We start from the raw sequence: 20,230 nt of genomic DNA, 5'->3' as shown, positions 1-20,230 counted from the left end.
ATGGACTAAATAATGGAATGAATATAGCATTAAAAAATGATAAAACTGGAGGATCAAGATGGAGAAACTCATTGAAGAAACAGAAAACAATCAGGGAGCAAAAACTAAAAAGTGAAGTTAAGAGATATGAAGACAGAAAGAGAATTACTAAAATATCCATATAGTAGGAGTCCAAGAAAGAAAAAAATAAACAATAGGAAGCATTTTTTTTAAAAAAAAGATAACAATCTCAGAATTAAAGAGATGACAGAATTTTTTGCACTGAAAACCGCCATGGATGACAGGGAAGAAAGAGAAAACCTACACTTAAGCATATTTGACAGTCACAGGCAAAATAATACTACTAATAATAAATAAATTACAGAAATTATGGAGATGTAACCATGGATTAGGCAGAGTTCTTAGATAAGACACCAAAAGCATGATCCATAAATGAAAAAAATTGGTACACTGGGCTTCATCAAATATTTAAATTTTTTCTCTATGAAAAATATTGTTAGAAAAGATAAGTTGGGAAAAAAAAAAAGAAAAGATAAGTTGAGTTCAGTGGTGTACACCTATTATCCCCTACTCAGGAGGCAGGAGGATCAAAGTTCAAGGTCACTGTGGGCAACTTAGTGAAACCTTGTCTCAAAATTAAAAAAGAAAAAAACTGGTTGCAGTTCAGTGGTAGAGTGTTTGCCCACCATGTGTGAGATCATAGGTTCAGTCCCCAGCACTGAAAACGAAAAGATAAGCCACAGACAGGAAGGAAACACATGCAGATCACATGTCTAGCAGAGGACTTGTATCAGAATATATGAAAAGTTCATAAAACTCAATGGTAAAAAAGAATTCAACTAGAAAATGGGCAAAAGACTTGAAGATGTATTTTACCAAAGAGAATTTATAATGAGCTGAATAAGTACATAAAAAAATGATCATCATCATTAGCCATTTTAGAAACGCAAATTAAAACCACCCTGAGATATCACTATAAACTTGTTAGTCACAGATAAAATTAAAATAGTGGTAATACCAAAAGCTGTGGATGCAGAGGAACTGGATCTCTCATACATGGCTCGTGGGAATATAAAATGGTACAGTTTCTTATAAAACTTGGTACATACTTATCATACAACCCAACAGCCACACTCTTGGACATCTATCCTATAGATATGAAAACTCCACACCAAAAATCTATACATAAATATTCATAGCAGCTTTATTCATAAGTAGCCAAAACATAGAAACACCTAAATAATCTTCATTGGGTGAATGACTGAACAAATTCTGGTAGGTCTTTATAATGTGATTTTACTCAGCAATAAAATGGAATAAATTACTGATATGTGCAACAACCTGAATGGATGTCAAGAGGATTACATTGAGTGAAAAATTCAATCTCAAAAAGTTATTTACTATCTGATTCCATTTATATAATATAAATTACATAAATAAACAACAAAAACTATATAGAGATGGAGGAAAGATTAGTTGCTGCTAGAGGATAAGGTTGGGGGTGTGGAGTGGGTAGCATTAGGGACTACTGTGGGGTTGGAATAGTTCTATATTCTTAGTGTGATGCTAGTTACACAAATCTGTGTAGGATAAAACTGCACAGAACCAAATACAAAAACACAAGTTAAAAAAATATTGAATACTGAATTTAAAAACAAACTAAACATCAAATAAGGTCTATAGTCTAGTTAACACTAACATGCCCATGTCTGTTTCCTGATGTTGGCATTTACATCAGCTATAAAAGGTGTCGACTCAACAATAGAGGAAGCTGGATGGTGGGAACTCTGTACTGTTTTTGTAATTTCCTGTAAGTTTACAATAATTTTGTAATAAAAAGATATTTAAATGAGTAGGAAAAGATAAACTACTCAGTAAATTAAACATTGCCTATCCACAGGGCACAAATAAAATAATATATGGTATAATGAATACATAGTAAAGTTCTAGAGGAATAAGGACCTCAACTCTTAGGGGAAAATACAAGAGATTTTGATTATAACAGGAGAAGGAAAAATTTCTTAAGATGTTTTATTATACAGGGTTTTAAATATGAATAATTTTAAAGCATAAAGGGAAACTTCGTAATTTGTCCTTATTCATATTTAAAACCCTGTATAATAAAAAATACCAAAAACAAAGTGAAAAGACAAGCACATGACACTGGGAAGGCAAGGAAACAGGAATCCTTCTCAGAGGAATGCAGCCCTGCAGATATCTTGGTTTCAGCCCAGAGAGGGGTCAGACTTCCAACCCACAGATCTGGCAGTCTAATGTGTGGTGTTGTGGGCACAAAGTTTTTGGTAATTTGTTACAACAGCAAAAGAATCCACAGCAATGACTTACCTCTGTTGATTTCCAAGAATTTATCCTGAGTGGTAGAATTTCCTGGGACAACACCGTGCCTGCAGGCGACTGCATGTCTTGGTGCAGCTCTTGTTTCAATCCTGCTTTTTCTGTCAACGACATAAAACTAATGTTTTACTTCAGCAAAAAAGAGTAATGTTTTTGTATTAGTTCATAATTTTTAATTGCTTCTCAAGATTCATTCTGCCAACTAATACACATCTGCCAACAAGCACTTAGAGTATTAATCACTTGTTTATAAATGCATCTTCAGAATGATTTAAAAAATACAACTTAAATTCTAGCCCTTTCCCATATCAATTACTGAAGGTCACATGTACCCATTCTAGGTCATCATATTACTATATGCAATAAGAAGTAAAAGAAAGCTATCTTCAACTAGTATATACACAATTGGGGCTTCATAAAGATTTCCCAGGTGGGGACAAACCCTTTTAAAGCAATCACTTTACATATCCAAAATGCTTGCTTATATTCTTTCCAAAAACCCATCTGTCTGAGGATGCAACTACATAGAGGCTGCAGGCTAGGTCTTCTCCCCATCACATTCATAATCAATTTATCCCCACTTTACAAAAGAAAGACATGTCCCTTCATTCATTTTATTAAACTGCAAAGCATAAGAACTTCTACGGTGACAAACAACAGTCGGGGGAAAAACACTACATTAGGGAGGACTCCTTTATCAAGGCCCAAAAAACCCCAGCATCCTGTCTCACACATATTCTTTTGATGGCAAAGCATGCCACAAATAACAGGGTGTTTTGGTCCATACAGGTGTTTGGTATTCAGATATACAGTATTAAAGTATGGGGCAGCAGGACAGGTGACAAGTTTCACTTGATGTCTTTGTGATTTTCATCTCCCAAATATTGTGAAACAATGCATCATTCCTAAGGAAGAGATCACTGAGAGCACAGTAAATGAAAGCCTGGGGCAGGATCTTTATGTCATCAACACAGGGAACTGTGACAAAGCTCCAAGCCTGAGTTCTCCACCTTAGGAACAGAACTCAGTAGTGTGAAGGTAATCAGAACAATGTCTATTTTCACATTTATTCAAATAAATATATATTTTATGGGAAAACAAAACTTTAAATCCAACTTGGCTCGTTGTTTCAGACAATGAGAGTTGGCTTTGTCAACTAGGTTATATGATAGGTACTTTCCAAAAATTAAATGAACCAAATCTGCAGTTCTGAAGAGTTGATAAAAATATATTTAAACCACATGCTACAATAAAATCACTTTATCAAAAAATTATTGTATTTACAGCTATATTGCAATTAACATTTTTATTTTCCCAGTTTCTGAATATATTAAGTTAAATTAAAGTATAATAGGCTTAATTAATAGTTATTTGGTAAATTTTAGTAACATTTTGGGGTTTACTTCCAAAATTAAGAAATTACTCCTAATGGCTATTTTAATAAAACTTTTTTTAAGGAAGATGCTTCAATTCTTTGCTTTCAATAACTGAAAAAAAGACTTAGTTAACAGTCAACAAGAGATGAAAAATGTTTTTATAATAAATAAATAATTTTGATATATTACTCTGAAGGAATTCATAAACTGACAGTACTATAATAAAGCACCTTCTAGTCCCACCTATAATTCATATGAACAAGTTTTTATAGTATTTGCATCTATAAAAATGTAAAACAGAATTTATACTGAACCTGCTTATATCTATCAATAAGTAATATTCATATGTAGGTAAAGGAATAATCCCATGTATCTCATAAAAGCATGCATTTCCAATAAAAGTATATTCTTTATGTTTGGTAAGTATTTTATATATGTTTGATAGTTTTTACAATGCATTCACATGGTTTTGACAGATTGTGGTTGTGTAATAACAATAACTGTAATAAGAAATCAATCTAGAAGGAATATTTTATCACTTAAAACCTTTGCTCACAGAAGATTTTGAAAAATAATTTCAATTTATGTACATATTTGATGTGAAAAGACTTTGAGCACAAAAACAGCTTATATAAGGATAAGATTTGGAAAGGAATGTGGAATAAAACTATGACTTCAAGGATAAAAAGAGAATGATGTTAAAATTTCCAGCAGATAAAGACTTCTTGTGTTGTTTTCAAATGAATGATTATAGGTACCAATCCCAATGGTATTTAGATTCCCTTAGATACTCTTGAATAAAACTTAGTCCAGTTTATTTTTCTTTTCTTCTGTCTTTAATGTCAATATTTATAATAGGCCAGAATTATTCCCTTTGAAGTTATTCATTCTTATAAAATTCCACATCAATCTAAAAATGTATGAGGAGGTACATAATTTTTCAAAATCATTTTAGAAATTATACAAGAAAAATACTTCAAAAAGCAATGGTATGAGACATGGTCTTTGCCCTCAAAAAAACTTATAGCCTGAGTGGAAAGATAAGATTAGCATACAGACTTATAGGAAACAATGAGAAGAATTATATAATGAACTTTCTTGAATGAACTAACTGTAAGAAGAACCTGAAACAGGAAGCAAATTTGAACAAGGTTTTGAAGGCTGGCTAGGATTCCAACCACTGTAAAGGAAGAGAAAAATTATTCCAAGCAGAAGGAACTATTGGCAAGTTACGCATATATCAGGGATACTGAGGAAATAACAAGAACTTTTTATTTATGGCTGTAGCTTTTCATATGTTGCAACCTCACATGAAAATGAATAATTAAAATGAGCTTATTTGGGGCTTGGGTGTATGAACACTGGCAAACAGTGGTGACTGGGGCTTAACTCATTCATCTTCTTTCCATGGATTTAATCAGGAGGCGTATTATTGCCCCTTTAGCATTCAGCACCAAAATTCTCTGTGATATGATATGGACTTAGGGTTAGACATTAGGGAAGCAGATTTAATAACATTTTCAAAAGGCCAATTTTAAAGAAAATTGTTAGAGAAACTGAAGAATAGCAAGAATTATGAAAGAAAAATATTTTGCATCTTTGGGGATGCATTTTGGCCTAGAAGAACTAAAATGTAAGAAACCTATCTTATAGTGCAAGAAGGAAGGCAGTTAGCACATAGTTAAGTCTATGGAAAGTCATTCTTTGTATTTATTTATTTTATTTTTGCCATCAGCTAAACACTGCAAGTGAGTGAGGTGTGCTTAGTAAGATTAGATGACAATACAACATTTCTGGATTTTCAAAAGAAATAAAAGGGGAGGACACAAATTTAGTTCCTTAGCAGAAATAAAGTCCCTCTGGCATCAAACCAAGTGAGAAACCTCAGAGGAAAAAAAAGTAAAGACCCTGCAGGAAATGGTGCTGTGGGGTGTTCGAAGATGAGTGCCCAGATATTGAGGTCCTAAGCAGGAGTAGAAACTATCTAGAGAGAAGCTATAGACCCCGTTGAGCCTGCAGCATTCAGATAATACTTCAAGGCAGAACTGGTAAACCCTGCGATAGATCTTAGATGAGATATCAAACTGACAGACTGTTAGACATGCGCAATGCAATAGTGTGTTTTGGAACTGAAATGCTCCACAAAATGAACAAATTTCCAAGCTGTTACATTTATTATTTAACATCTGATTAACATTGTTGCTATGGATTGACAGTATCCTTTCAGGTATCATTTAAGTAAATTAAGTCATTTACTTAAAAGTTTCTTATAATAGACAATGTACCCCATCATGGAAAATATTCAGTGGGCTGATGGAGAACTGATAAGATATAAATGTAAAGTCCCCCAGTGATTAAGTTTATATCTAATTTTTGCAGAATCAGAAGTTTAGAAGAAGTTGACTCCAATTTCATTGTCTCAGAGCATAATTACACAAAAGTATCTTCAGGTAACTGGTATTTGTTCTATTTTTAAAACTTTTATTTTGTCATAATTTCAAAATACAGAAAAGTTACAAGAATACAAAAACAAAATCCTATATACTCATCATCCAGATCACCAATTGTTAACATTATACCCCCTTGCTTTATCCTCTATTCTCTGTTTCACTATGAACACATATTATTGATGTCCTGTATTTTATATCTGTTGCAGGTTGGGCTTCCCAGGATACACTCTTAAGACATATTTCTACATGGGGGGTTCATTAGGAAGTGCTCTTGGAAACAATATCCATGAGGACTGAGGCGGGCAGGACTGGGTTGTGATGTGATTATAAAAGAGGGCTTAGCCAATCCTTCTGGAAGTAGAGAGACTGGAATATCTCTTCACAGTTGTCCTGCCTGGAACCAAGGGGGCTGGACCATATCCAGAAGTCATTGGATGTAGGTTTCCTCAAGGAGGGAGAATGACCTTAGGCAAATAGGCTCTCTTTGGCTGTCAGGAATTCTTGCAGAAGAACTCAGCCACCAACCTTCCCAAGCTGGGGGAATGAGTGCCTTAACCTTGGCAGAGTGAAAATGGGGTGTAGCTCAGCATTAGAGCACTTACCTAGCAGATGTGAGGATCCTCAGAACCAGAAGGGAAAAAAAGAAAAAAAATTATGACAACAATCTTACATGGAAACAGATGGTCTATACCCAAAGGACTTTAAAACAGCATACTATAGTGACTCAGCCACATCAATGCTTATAGCAGCACAATTCACAATAGACAAACTGTGGAACCAACCTAGATGCCCTTCAATAGCTGAATGAAAAATAAACTGTGGTATATACACACAATGGAATATTACTCAGCAATAAAAGAGAATGAAAATATGGCATTTGCAGGTAAATGGATGGAGTTGGAGACTATCATGCTAAGCAAAGTAAGTCAATCCCCAAAAACCAAAGGCCAAATGTTTTCTCTGATAATTGGATGATAATCCATAATGGGGAGAATGGCATGGGATGAGAGGAAGAACTTTGGATTGGGCAAAGGGGAGGGATGGGAAGGGATGGAGCATGGGGATAGGAAAGATGGTGGAATGAGACAGACATCATTATTCTAGGTACAGATATGATTACACGAATGGTGTGAACCTACTTTGTACCAGAGAAGTGAAAAATCTTGCTCCATTTGTGTAAAATGAATCAAAAAGCATTCTGCCATCATGTATAATTAATTAGAATAAAAATTAAAATAAACTGGGGTTATAGCTCAGTGGTAGAGCACTTGCCTACCATGTGTCAGGCATTGGGTTCAATCCTCAGTACCACATATAAATAAAGAAATAAAACAAAGGTTAAAAAATAAAATTAATAAAAATTAAGAAACCTTCCACAGAAGTTAATCAAAGCATATGATTACTGGCACAAAATCAGACATGTATATCCCTGGAAAAGAACAGACAACCTAGGAATAAGTCCATACATTTACAGTCAACTGATCTTCAACAAAGGTGCCAAGAACACACAAGAGGAAAGGACAGTTTCTTCAGTAAATGATCCTAGGAGAATTGGATATTCACACGCAGAATAGTGAAATTGGACTCTTATTTCACCCCACATGCAAAAATCAACTCAAAATGGATTAAAGATTTCAACATAAATCTACCAGAGAAGAAACTAGGGGAAAAGCTTCTCAGGGCTAGGGTTGTGGCTCAGTGGTAGAGCGCTTGCCTAGCATGTGTAAGGAACTGGGTTTGATCCTCAGCAACCACATAAATAAATAAAATAAAGTCTTTTCATCTACAACTAAAGAAAAATATTTTTAAAAAAATTTTTAAGATATTTGTCTAAATTTTCTTCTAAACATTTTTAAATTTTGCTTTTTTCCTTTAAGTCCTTATTTCAAATAGAATTTTTTTGTGTGCCTGTTATGAGGAAGAGTCCTGATTTCATTTTATTCAATACAGATAATTATCCCACTGTTATTTACCAAGCAGTTCATATATCATCTCAATAGTCCACGCACCTATCCTGCATTGAAACCACACTGTGATTACATAGTTTTAGTGTGATTATTTAGAAAGACAAGCCCTTCACTTTAGTCTTTTCCAGGAATGTCTTGTCTATTTTTGATCTTTTGATTTTTTCCAGATTAACTGTATTGTCAGCTCATCAAATTCATTTTATTTTTTGTTACAGGGATTGAACCCAGGGGATCTCTACCACTGAGTTTCATCTCCAACTCTTTATTTTTTGAGAAAGGGTCTTGCTAATTGCTGAGGCTGGCCTCCAATTTGTGATTCTCCTGCTTCAGCCTCCCAAGTTGCATGGGCCACTACACCTAGCTTTCAAATTTAAATTTACAATCCTTTTTTGGATTTGACTGTAATTGCACTGAATTAGCAGTTCCTAATTAGGGGAAATTTTGGTCCCCAGGGGACATCTGGCCATGTCTGCAGACGTTTTTAATTCTCACATAAGGAAAAGATGTGTGCTCATAGTCCAGTGGGCAAGGGCCAAAGATTAGATTTATTCCTAAGTAGATCATGATTTTTACTTATTACAAATGGTGGCAAATGGTGCCTTTTAAAAAATGATGTTTAATATTTGTATCCAATATTTAGAATGTAACTTGATTTTATACCTTGATGTTCTAGCCAGCCATTTTACTAAAACTCCTATTGTTTTTAATATCTGTTAATCTTTTCAAGTTTTATCTATACAAATCCTATCATCAGCAAATGATATTTGTTTCTTCCATTCAATACTTACAATTTACCTTCTGTTACTTGTTTTACTATTATGGGTGAAACTTCTAGTACAAAGCTGATTTAGCAAGAATAATGGTAATGCTTTTCTTCTACTTGATTCCAAAGAAATACTTTCATATTCTACTACATGGAAATTTTTAACTTCTATTTTTTTCTTATCTCCAAACTTAATTGCATTTTGGTAAAAATTTTAAAAAGTGGTCTGCATATGATAGATTTTTTTGAAATGTAAAGAGTTTCCTTACAGCATATATGTTATCAATTAAAAATGCAAATTTTTGAAAATGTTTGATGAACTTTGCCTATCAACAGTTGAAAGAGATGTTTTGAACATCTATTTTGACAATAGATGTCTTAATTCTTTTCTATATTTCTGCCAACTTTTGCTCATACAATTCAAACATAAATAAATTTATCTTCTTGGGAATTGAACATTTTATCTTTGTATGATATTAATACAGTGATACCAGCTTTCTTTTAGTTAGAATAAGCCTCAGTTATCCTTTTCCATCAATTTGCTTTCAACCTTGATGCAAACTTTCAACATACATCAGAATTTCTTTTTCCCCAATTTGATAATCTCTGCCTTTTAACAGAGGAATTTAATTTACTGATAATTATTGTGATTAATATATTTTGACTTATTTCAATCATTTCACTTTTTTATTTCCATTTGTCCCATTTTCTTCTTCTTTTTATTCTCACTCCATTTTTTCTTGCCACTTGTTTAAAATTTATGCATTCTGTTTCTCTTCTATCTTGAAAATTTATCCTTAAGTCTATCCTTAAGAGTTTACAGTTAAGTAATATTTTTAATCTTCTTTCAAAATATACAAAGACCTTTGGAATACAATTCTGTAAACCCGCCCACCTCCAACTTATATGTCATGGCCACCCACTGTTTCAGATATCTTTTTTTTCACTCAAAAATTAAACATTAATATTTTATAGAGAAACTATTTACTTATAATTCTCTCTCTTCCAAACAATAATCTACCATTTTCTTCTTTTTGAACATATTTTTGGACATATTATTATTTCAATGGTATTGCTCACTCCTGTATGTTTTTTCCAAATTACTAGTAATCCAGTCCTAATAATTTCTTGATATGATTATATCCTTTTTGATTTAAATATTTAAATATATAGTGGCTTCATATTTTACTTTTTCAATGTCTACCATCTTTGGGAAACCAAAGATGTTCTTTGCTGCTTACTTTCTGCTGGATGATAATCTCATTGCTTGATTTTTAATTGGTGAAAGTCCCATGACCCTAACTTGTGCATTGAGTCTGCTGTCTTCTGCAAAAAAACTGAGATCACTTCAGCCCCTTTTGAGGGCCTGGGTTCAGCCCAGTAATCCAAGGCTTTTGTTCCTAATATTCAAGGCAGGCCCCAAATTCACTTTCTTAACTTCTTATGCCCTGAAGTAACTCAATACCTAAAGCTTCTCATAGGCATCAGCTCCAAGTTACTCTGGTCCCAGTTCATATGTTCTGTTCTTATTTCATTTACTTATTTAAATGTATTAGTTGGCCTTTTGTCACTGTGACCAAAAATCCTAATAAGAACTGTTTAGAGGACGAAGTTTATTTGGGCTCGCAGTTTCAGAGGTTCAGCTCATGGTCAGCCGACTCCATTGCTCTGGGCCCAAGGTGAGGCAGAACACATGGCAGAAGGGCATGACATAAGACAGCTGTTCAGTTCATGGCAGCTAGGAAGCAGAGACAAGATATAATCCCCAAGAGCATGCCCCCGATGTCCCACTTCCTTCAACCAAACCCCACCTGCCTACAGTACACCAACGAATAATCCATTTGGTTAGATTATAGATCTCATAATCTAATTATTTCGCCTCTGAACATTCCTGCACTGCACCATGAGCTTTTAAAGGATGTCTCATATCCAAACCATCACATTAAAATTTTTGGAAGAAAAGATCCTTGGAGAATTCTCATAGCTCTTATTATGAGGCAATAATGCCCCAGATAATGTTGTCATTTGCAGCTTTTGGCTATTGTGCAATAGAGGGAGCTCCTAGTTAATTTTACTGCTAGAAGTAGCCCTTTAATATTGTTTACTTAAAAAATAGCATGTAGTACACTGTTTTTACAAAAATAACTTCTAACTACCCATCTCTCAATGCCATCCATCTCTCTATATGTATGCTTGCCTAGAATTATGTTCACCCTACATTTATGATGACTATTAAGTAATGAGGTTGGAAGTAACTGATTCTTTATAATAAGGCTATATTGTTTTTACAAGAATAGAATGATGCAGACTGAAAGCAAATATTCCAAGATGTTAATAATGGTTGGTTTGAGGTCAGAGAACATAAATTTTTGGATTTTTTTCTCTTTTGTACATTTTTACTTTTAAATTTAAAAAAAATCAACTTCTTGACATTCATAAGTGCAAATGTTTTAGTAGCAACCACAACTTCAATTATAAGCCCTGTCATCTTGTCATCTTGTCTACATGTGATAAGCCAACCCATGACTCTATGTCAACTGTTAGTACAAAGTTAACTGTAGGAAGTAGCAACACACCATTAGGAGTGTGAATTATACAAGCATGACAACAACCTCACAATATAACTTTTGGTTCAGCAGCAATCATATGCTATTTGCAGGGAAATAAAATATTTCCATGATGAAGAATGCTATTACATTTAATGTAGCCCAGAATAATCCTTCTTAGTATAGAAAAAGCTGTACTGCAAATAATAGTACCACTAAAGAGCTCTTTATGGAAAATTAGATGACCAACATGGGTAATGTTTTGCTGGTCTAGTTGTAAGCAATGTCTCTGGAGATAGTTTTAATAATAATTACTGCCTCTAAGAAAAGAGACTATCTCTGATGCATACAGCTCAGAGAAGCTAAGTTGTAATTGTGCTTTTTGTAGTTTTCTTTTTTGCCATCAAGCAGCAATTATTCTTCAGCTCATCTCTTCCTTCAAAATCAAAATCATCCATACAAAAACCACCCAAGCTATCTACCCAAATTAAAATTTGGGGGAAACATTCAGGAATGGCAGGGGTGGTGGTGGTGGTGATATGTTTATAAAACCTTCTTCAAAGTACCTCTTTTCCCTTGCTAATTTACCAAAGAAGCTAGGCGCAGCTGTCTCAGCTCTAGATCCCAAAGCCTGGGATTCAGATTTCTAGCAATGCATTCAATTTTGCATTCCACTGTAACTAATGTAGAAACATCTTTAAATTCCTTCTGATGGAAATTTACCTGTAAGATACCATCTCTCATCTCTATTTTCTCTAACTCAAATGCTGGTGTCATTTTCAATTTCTCCCTTCCTTCTCCAATATGTTGTCCATTTACCCTATGGCCTCTCCATATGCTGAGCTATCTTTAAACATTACTGTACGCTCATTTCCATAACCCTGGAGTAGGTCCTATGCCTGGACTAAAACAAGTTTCTCACAAAGCTTCCCTCCAATTCCTGTCTTCTTCAATTCACAAAGCAGTAAGGATTATCTTCAATCAACAGCTGTTTTCAGTAATAAGAAAGCTAAGTTGTGTGACTAAGTTAAATCCCCTTCTGTTCTTCAAGGCCTACAATGGTTCCTTGTCCTATCAAATTGAAATTTATAAATACTGTTTATTGTGTCCTTTATGAATTGCTCTAAGAACTCTAAACTATCTGCACATGTTTTTTCTACCTATTCAAGTTTATAGTTTTTAGTCTATTTAGTCAAACCACCAGAAATTACCATTTTTAACCCATTTTTTTGCTTGTATTATTTTCCACTATGATATGGACTATTTGTTATCTCCTATATTTATTCTCCTATTCTTTCTTAATAACAGAATCTTTAACTTTCATCTGGGCACACTGTTACCCAGGGTAGACTACCCAGGGTAGACTACATTTCTCAGCCTCTGCTGCAGCTAGAAGTGACTAAGTGCTAAACAATATGTAAGCCAAGATGTTATACACAGCTTTCAATAAATGCCCATAAAGGAAAGAAGAATCTCATTTTTCCAACATTTCCTCTTTCCTACTGGTGAGAATGCAAACATGATAGCTGGAGCTCAAGCAGCTATGAATCATGAGGTGGAAGTTAAATGCGGAGTTTGGTACAGCAAAAAGTCGGACAGAGCCCAGGAGCCCCTGATGTTGTAAAAAGTCACATCAGTTCTAGGATACCTCCACTAATTATTTTAGAAGAAAGAAAGAAATTCCCATTATGTTTAAGTTACTAATATTTTTATGGCCACTCCTAGTATCACTTTTAAATACACCTAATTCTGACTGATCTATCCATCTCTATCTATCCAAGTTTTCATTGTCTTGTCCCACAAGAATAATGCCCTCCAATTTATATTCTTATCTTTTACCAACTCCAACAAACTGTCAGTTTTATTTATTACTTTAAAATACACTTTAGTTGGGTGCAGTGGCACACACCTATAATCCCTGCAAGCTCAGGAGGCGAGACAGGTAGATCGTGAGTTCAAAGCCAGCCTCAGCAAAAACGAGGTGCTAAGCAACCAGTGAGTCTAAATATAACACAAAATAAGGATGTGGCTGGGATGTGGCTCAGTGGTTGAGTGCCACTGAGTTCAATCCCTGATACCAAAAAAAGAGTACACTTTAGATTCAAATACCTACATGGAAACAGTTAGTATGACTGTTTACTTAAACTTTTTTAAAAAATTTTATTTATTTCATTCATTTTAGTTGTTGACAAACCTTTATTTTTTATTTATATATGGTGCTGAGAATCGAACCCAGTGCCTCACACATTCAAGGCAAGTGCTCTGCCACTGAGCTACAACCCCAGCTCTAACTTAGTTAACCTTTTCTGAACACCAATATATACATGTATGCATCTACCAGATAAACAATGAATAGATAAAATACAAATAATCTTAACAGATTTTTAAACAAATTTACAGTAATTTTTTTATTTGTTCTAATTAGTTATATGTGACAGCAGAATGCATTTTGGTTCATTGTACACAAATGGAGCACAGCTTTTCATTTCTCTGGTAGTATATGATGTAAAGTTGCATCATATGTGCAGTCATACATGTACCTAGGGTAATGATGTCTGTCTCATTCCATCATCTTTCCTGACCCCATGTCCCCTCCCTGCTCCTCCCTTCCCTTTGCCCAAAGTTCCTCCACTCATCCCATGCCACCTCCTATTATGGATCAGCACTCACATATCAGGGAGAACATTTGGCCTTTGGTTTTTGGGGACTGGCTTACTTCGCTTAGCAAGATATTCTCCAACTTCATCCATTTACCTGCAAATGCCATAATTTTATTCTCTTTTAAAGCTGAGTAATATTCCATTGTGTTTATATATCATAGTTTCTTTATCTGTTCATCTATTGAAGGGCATCTAGGTTGGTTCCACAGTTTGGCTAATGTGAACTGAGCTTCTATAAATACTCATGTGACTCTGTCACTATTGTATGCTGATTTTAAGTCCTTTGGATATAGACTCATGAGTGGGATTGCTGGGTCAAATGGTGGTTCCATTTCAACTTTCTTAAGGAACCTCCAACTCCAGATTGCAACTCCAGAGTGATTGCACCAATTTGCCGTCCCACCAGCAATGTATGAGTGTACCTTCCCCGCCCCCGCATCCTTGCCAACACTTATTGTTGCTTGTATTCTTGATAATTGTCATTCTGACTGAAGTGAGATGGAATCTTGGAGTAGTTTTGATTTGCATTTCTCTAATTACTAGTGAAGTTGAATGTTTTTTCATATATTTGTTGACTGACTGTATATCTTTTTTTATTGGTTGTTCACAACATTACAAAGCTCTTGACATATCATATTTCATACATTAGATTGAAGTGGGTTATGAACTCCCAATTTTTACCCCAAATGCAGATTGCAGAATCACGTTGTTACACATCCACAATTTTACATAATGCCCTATTAGTAACTGTTGTGACCGTATTATATCTTTTGTGAAGTGTCTGTTCATTTCCTTAGCCCATTTATTGATTGGGTTATTTATTCTTTTGGTGTTGAGTTTTTTGGCTCTTTATATATCCTGGAAATTAGTGCTCTATTTGATGTGCATGTAATAAAATCATTCTCCCACTTTGTGGGCTCTTTCTTCACATTATTTTTATTGTTTCCTTTGTTGAGAAGCTTTTTAGTTTGAGTCCATCCCATTTATTAATTCTTGATTTTATTTCTTGTGCTTTAGGATAAGGAAGTCAGGACCTAATGCAACATGATGAAGATTTGGGCCTACTTTTTCTTCCATTAGGCACAGGGTCTCTGGTCTAATTCCTAGGTCCTTGATCCACTTTAAGTTGAGTTTTGTGCAAGGTGAGAGAAAGTGGCTTAATTTCAATTTGCTGCACATGGATTTTCAGTTTTCCCAGCAGCATTTGTTGAAGAGGCTATCTTTTCGCCAATGTATGTTTTCTGTGCCTTTACATCCAAACATTCACTATTCACTCTAAGTGGTACTTTATATAGATTTAATTCAATGATACCATCATGGGCCAAAACACTCTTGGAAAAATTTTTATGTGAAACAGACTTGAAAGCACACAGCGTACCTCAAGATATAACTTCCATGAGAGCAAAAATACCCCCAATTTACTTACCTTCCCTAGAAAAGTGTCTGATAGTATCTGGAAGACAGTAAGGGCTATTTATTTATTTCAATGCACGTTTATTGTATTAAACGAATAAATTGTGACAAAATATGATTTTTTTAAATGTTAAAAATCACTCAGAGCTCAGCCTGGTAAATAAGATGTGTCATAAAGCTGGGGAGTATCATTTTGGGTTAAAAAAAAAAAAGCTTCAATCTAGGACTACAAGGCAATAAACTATAGTTTCTTATAAGACTCATAAAAATGGCTCAGAAATGAGTAAGCACTATAGCGATTTAGGGACTCACTTCCTAAGCTCACAACTTCCCATGCCACATCTGCTCTAGTGTCAAAGCATTTGCCTGCTGTGCATGGATTACTCCTATACTACCCTCCAGGTCTGTTTAAATACTTAGCTCCTCCAGAAGGCCTCCCCTCTCTACCTACCCTAAAACACAGCCATCCCTGTTGCTCTGTTCCCTGACCCTATTTTCCCCTTCTTTATAAGACTTGCTATATTTTATATCTATTTTGTTTATGTGCGTTTAGTATCTGTCTCTGTCACTAAAGTGACAGTTCCACAATTAAAGGAACTTTTTTTTTTTTTTTTTTTTTTTGGGCGATGAGGTCTTGCTATGTTGCCCAGGCTGGGCTCAAACTCCTGGGCTCAAGTGATCCTCCTGCCTCAGCCTTCCTAATAGCTGGGATTATAGGTACATGCCCTCCATACTTGGCTTTGAAGGGAACTTTATCTCATTCACTGCTATAGTTCCAAATTTCTGCTGGGTATCTAAATTTCAAATAATAACATTCAATAATTATGTGTTTATAATAAAAGAGGAAGGAAATGAGACAAGTAATGGAAGAAGGAAGAACAAGAAGGTGATAAAGAAGTAGCAAAGGGATAAGAAACTCTGGATGAGTCATAATTGGTTATTTTACTCTGCTGTTCATGTCAGTCTGAATTCAAACCTTCATGAGAAAATTTCAGAATGGGTCACTATCTCTTTTGGAGATTTATTTCAAAAGAAATGTGTCCCCTAAAGAAGTTCCACTACTTTAAGAAGCATTTGGATGGCATTTATTGTTATAATTACAATGGCAACTTCTATGAATGCCTTTCTACTTTCCAATCCATAAATAAGTCTTGAATGAACATGTAAGAACTCTTGACTAAGTCAGAAAAGCACGATTGGGGGGGGGATAGGATTGGTTTGTATTGATTTTACTAATAACATTTTTAAATTTCCACATTTAACTGACACTTGGAATGAGCTATTTATATTGACTACCAGCATCTCTTTCAGGATCTTTTTTCTTTCTTTCTTTCTTTTTTTTTTTTTTTTTTTGTTACTGGGGATTGAACTCAGGCGCACTCAATCACTGAACCACATCCCTAGCCCTATTCTGTATTTTATTTAGAGACAGGGTCTCACTGAGTTACTTAGCACCTCACCATTGCTAAGGCTGGCTTTGAACTTGCAATCGTCCTGTCTCAGCCTCCCAGCTGCTTGGATTACAGGCATGCAACACCATGCCCAGCTTCAGGATCTTAATAGATGTCTTAGTCTGCTTGGGCAGCTAATAACAAAGTACCATAAAATGGGTGACTTAAAGAAACAGACTTTCATTTTTGGAGGCTAGAAGTATGAGATCAGGGTGACAGCATGGTCAGGTTCTGGGGAGAATCCTCTTCTGGGTTACAGACTTCCGACTTGTTGTAACTTCCAACACCAAAAAGAGGGTGAGCGGAGCTCTCTGGGGTCTCTTTCATAAGGGTACTAATACCATTCATGAGGTTTCTACCCTCATGGCCTAATCATCTCCCAGGGCCATCACCTTGTTACACTGAGGATTAGAGTTCAACAAATGAATTTGGTGGCAGGGAGTGGTACAAACACTCAGTCCATAACCACATGTAAAACTAGGAGGCAAACCCCTACTCCTACTGTGTCCTCATTTGTGGCACCAAGCTTAATTCCTTTCAAGGGACAGTGTGGGAAGCCATTCTCGCACGTGATTAGACACCTCCCAGATTGGGTGTGAGGCGTTTTGGCCAAACTGTGTTGGAGCTATCCCCACCCTCTCCAGGTGCGAGAGCCTGTCTGTGTGGGGGTGTGACTGACCCTGACCTTGGAATGCTGCCCCCCTCGACCTTCATTGGATGGAATTTTCCCCTGAATTTCTTGTTCCCCAATAAAAGGCCACTCCCTGGCATGCTCTCTCTCTCTCTCCTGCTAGCCCTGAGTAAGCCTTGCTGCCCCACTGGGTGGTTCGAGGTGATAGCCAGAGAGGTGAGAGCCGTCTCGGACCTGGTCATAGAAAAAGGTAATTGAGTCTGTGTGTTTTATTTTGATCTCACTAGTTAACTTCTATGCCACGAACCTCTTTAATGAAACCAGCATGCTGGTCGCCTGGTGGAGGACAGTTATCAAATTCATACTTCATTAATATTTTTGCTTCCTCAAACTGTCCATTCCTTATGTACAACCTACCAACAAAGTTTGTATTAGAGAAGTTAGGACAAAATGATATTCCTTTATATTCTATCAATTTGTTAGAAAAGATCACTCTATTTTCTCCTGATTTTTATTATAGTATTATAAATAACTCCCTTTTTAAAAAAGTTCAATAGTCTAGATTTGAAGTTTAAGGCAAAATGAAAGGTCCAAAGTATTACCCTGGAAGAATGTTTGGATTATTTTTAGAGTTGTGAGGTATACTTTAGGAAATGTCAGTTTCTTGATGTATAGGATCAGATGGTGTTGTGTACATATGCCAAGACACAGATCTTAGAAAACAGTACTCTTTCACATTCCAGTTATGAATCAAATAAATTAAAATTGACTCATGATGTCAAATAGAATAGTCACTAGTTAATGTTATTTAAGCTCAAAAACATTTTATTTGACTCTAAGATAAAAGCAATCTGAAGTCATGAAATATTCTATTACACATTCTTCATCTTTGTTCTCTATAGTATGAAGTCTGATATCATAATATTAGTACTAATATAGTATTAATAATTTGCCCCAAGCATGGTGGTGCATGCCTGTAATCCCAGCAATTTGGAAGGCTGAGGCAGGAGGATCACGGGTTCAAAGCCAGTCTCAGCAAAATGAGGCACTAAGCAACTCAGCAAGACCCTGTTTCTAAATAAAATACAAAAAAGGGCTGGGGATATGGCTCAGTGGTTAAGTGCCTCTGGGTTCAACTGCACATACCAATTAATAATAATAATAATAATAATAATAATAATTTAGTACTAAAATATTTTATATTTTAAACTGTTCTTAGATGATATCTTTTGCATTTTAAACCAGCATTCATGGGCTGGAGATGTGGCTCAGCGGTAGCGCGCTCGCCTGGCATGCGTGCGGCCCGGGTTCGATCCTCAGCACCACATACCAACAAAGATGTTGTGTCCGCCGAGAACTAAAAAATAAATATTAAAAATTCTCTCTCTCTCTCTCTCTCTCTCTCTCTCTCTCTCTCTCTCTCTCTCTCCCCCCCCCCTCTCACTCTCTCTTTAAAAAAAAAATAAATAAATAAACCAGCATTCATTATACGCACTTTTACTACGTAGTCTTGCCACCTTAAGAAGCTGGTGCTTCTTCTCTGAAGCAGGAATTTCTGGTGTGGGGGCAGATGCACATGCTGTTGGTGAGTTACCTGTACTAGGTAATCTTTTAGGAAATGTCATGGAGTAGGAAGTGCGTCGTCTAGTCTGACATGCCACTTCCCTCTCTTTAAACAGCATCTGTTCATCCATTAGCAATGTTATGACTTGCTTAGACTTTTCACGGATATGATAACCTGAAAAAAAAACATTGAATTTGCTTAGAAAAGAAAATACTGGTTAATGATATAATTCATTTTTATTCTTAAGAAAATTAAGGAAAAATAAAAATGTGACCAAAAGTGGTAAAACCTGTAGCAAATAAAAACTGTCACTATACTTCTTTTCATATATTTTAAGAAATAAATAAATTATTAATCTATGATGAATTATATCATACATTGGCATTACCTTCATCATATTAAATATTGAATTTTCTTTTTAAAAACCACAAATACTCTGCAATAAATCGAACAATATAGGCATACAAAGGAAAGGCATTAATTAGGTCTAGATGTACTGACCTAGATGTATGACAACATACGGCTAAAGACTGAAGTCATATACATTGTAATGAGCAGGGGGAACAACCCACTGTGTAGGGACATGGAAGACAGCTGTAGATAGAGAAATACACACTTTGCAATGGTTTGAATGTGTCCCCTCCAAAATTCCAGTGTTGCCAATGAGATAGTATTAGGGGGTAACACCTCTGAGATGTGATTAGGCCATGATGGCTCCTCCCTCACGACTGGCATCAAAGCCCTTATAAAAGAGACTTCAGGCAAGTAGTCTCTTGCTTACCTCTGCCTTCCCCCACATAAAGACACAGGGCCCCTCCCCTGTGGGGGTTGCAGAACCAAAGCAGTGTCTTGGAAGCAGAGAGCAGCCCTAACCAGAACTAATCCTACTGGTGCCTCAACCCTGGCCCTTCCAGCCTCCATGACTGTGAGAGAATTAATTTCTGTGCTTTTTTAAAAATATTTTTAGTTGTAGAAGGACATAATACCTTTATTTTATTTATTTATTTTTATGTAGTGCTAAGGATGGAACCCAGTGCCTCACACGTGTGAGGCA

General features: G+C 35.5%; 1 protein-coding gene across 1 annotated transcript in view; it reads right to left on the bottom strand.

Moving 5' to 3' along the window:
- Nucleotides 1–20,230, bottom strand: part of Enthd1 (ENTH domain containing 1) — a 113,005-nt gene that overhangs the window by 69,491 nt on the left and 23,284 nt on the right. Inside the window, exons 2-4 of the mRNA XM_026405979.2 lie at nt 19,108–19,350; nt 15,540–15,548; nt 2,347–2,456 (exon numbers count right to left, since the gene is read on the bottom strand). Of these exons, the coding sequence (XP_026261764.1) occupies nt 2,347–2,456; nt 15,540–15,548; nt 19,108–19,350 (362 nt within the window). The remainder of the gene's footprint in view (nt 1–2,346; nt 2,457–15,539; nt 15,549–19,107; nt 19,351–20,230) is intronic.

The sequence above is a fragment of the Urocitellus parryii genome, chromosome 5 (genome assembly GCF_045843805.1).
Source record: "Urocitellus parryii isolate mUroPar1 chromosome 5, mUroPar1.hap1, whole genome shotgun sequence".
Classification (NCBI taxonomy): domain Eukaryota; kingdom Metazoa; phylum Chordata; class Mammalia; order Rodentia; family Sciuridae; genus Urocitellus; species Urocitellus parryii.
Note: the sequence above shows the minus strand (reverse complement) of the source record. Positions and strands in the feature narration are given on the sequence as shown.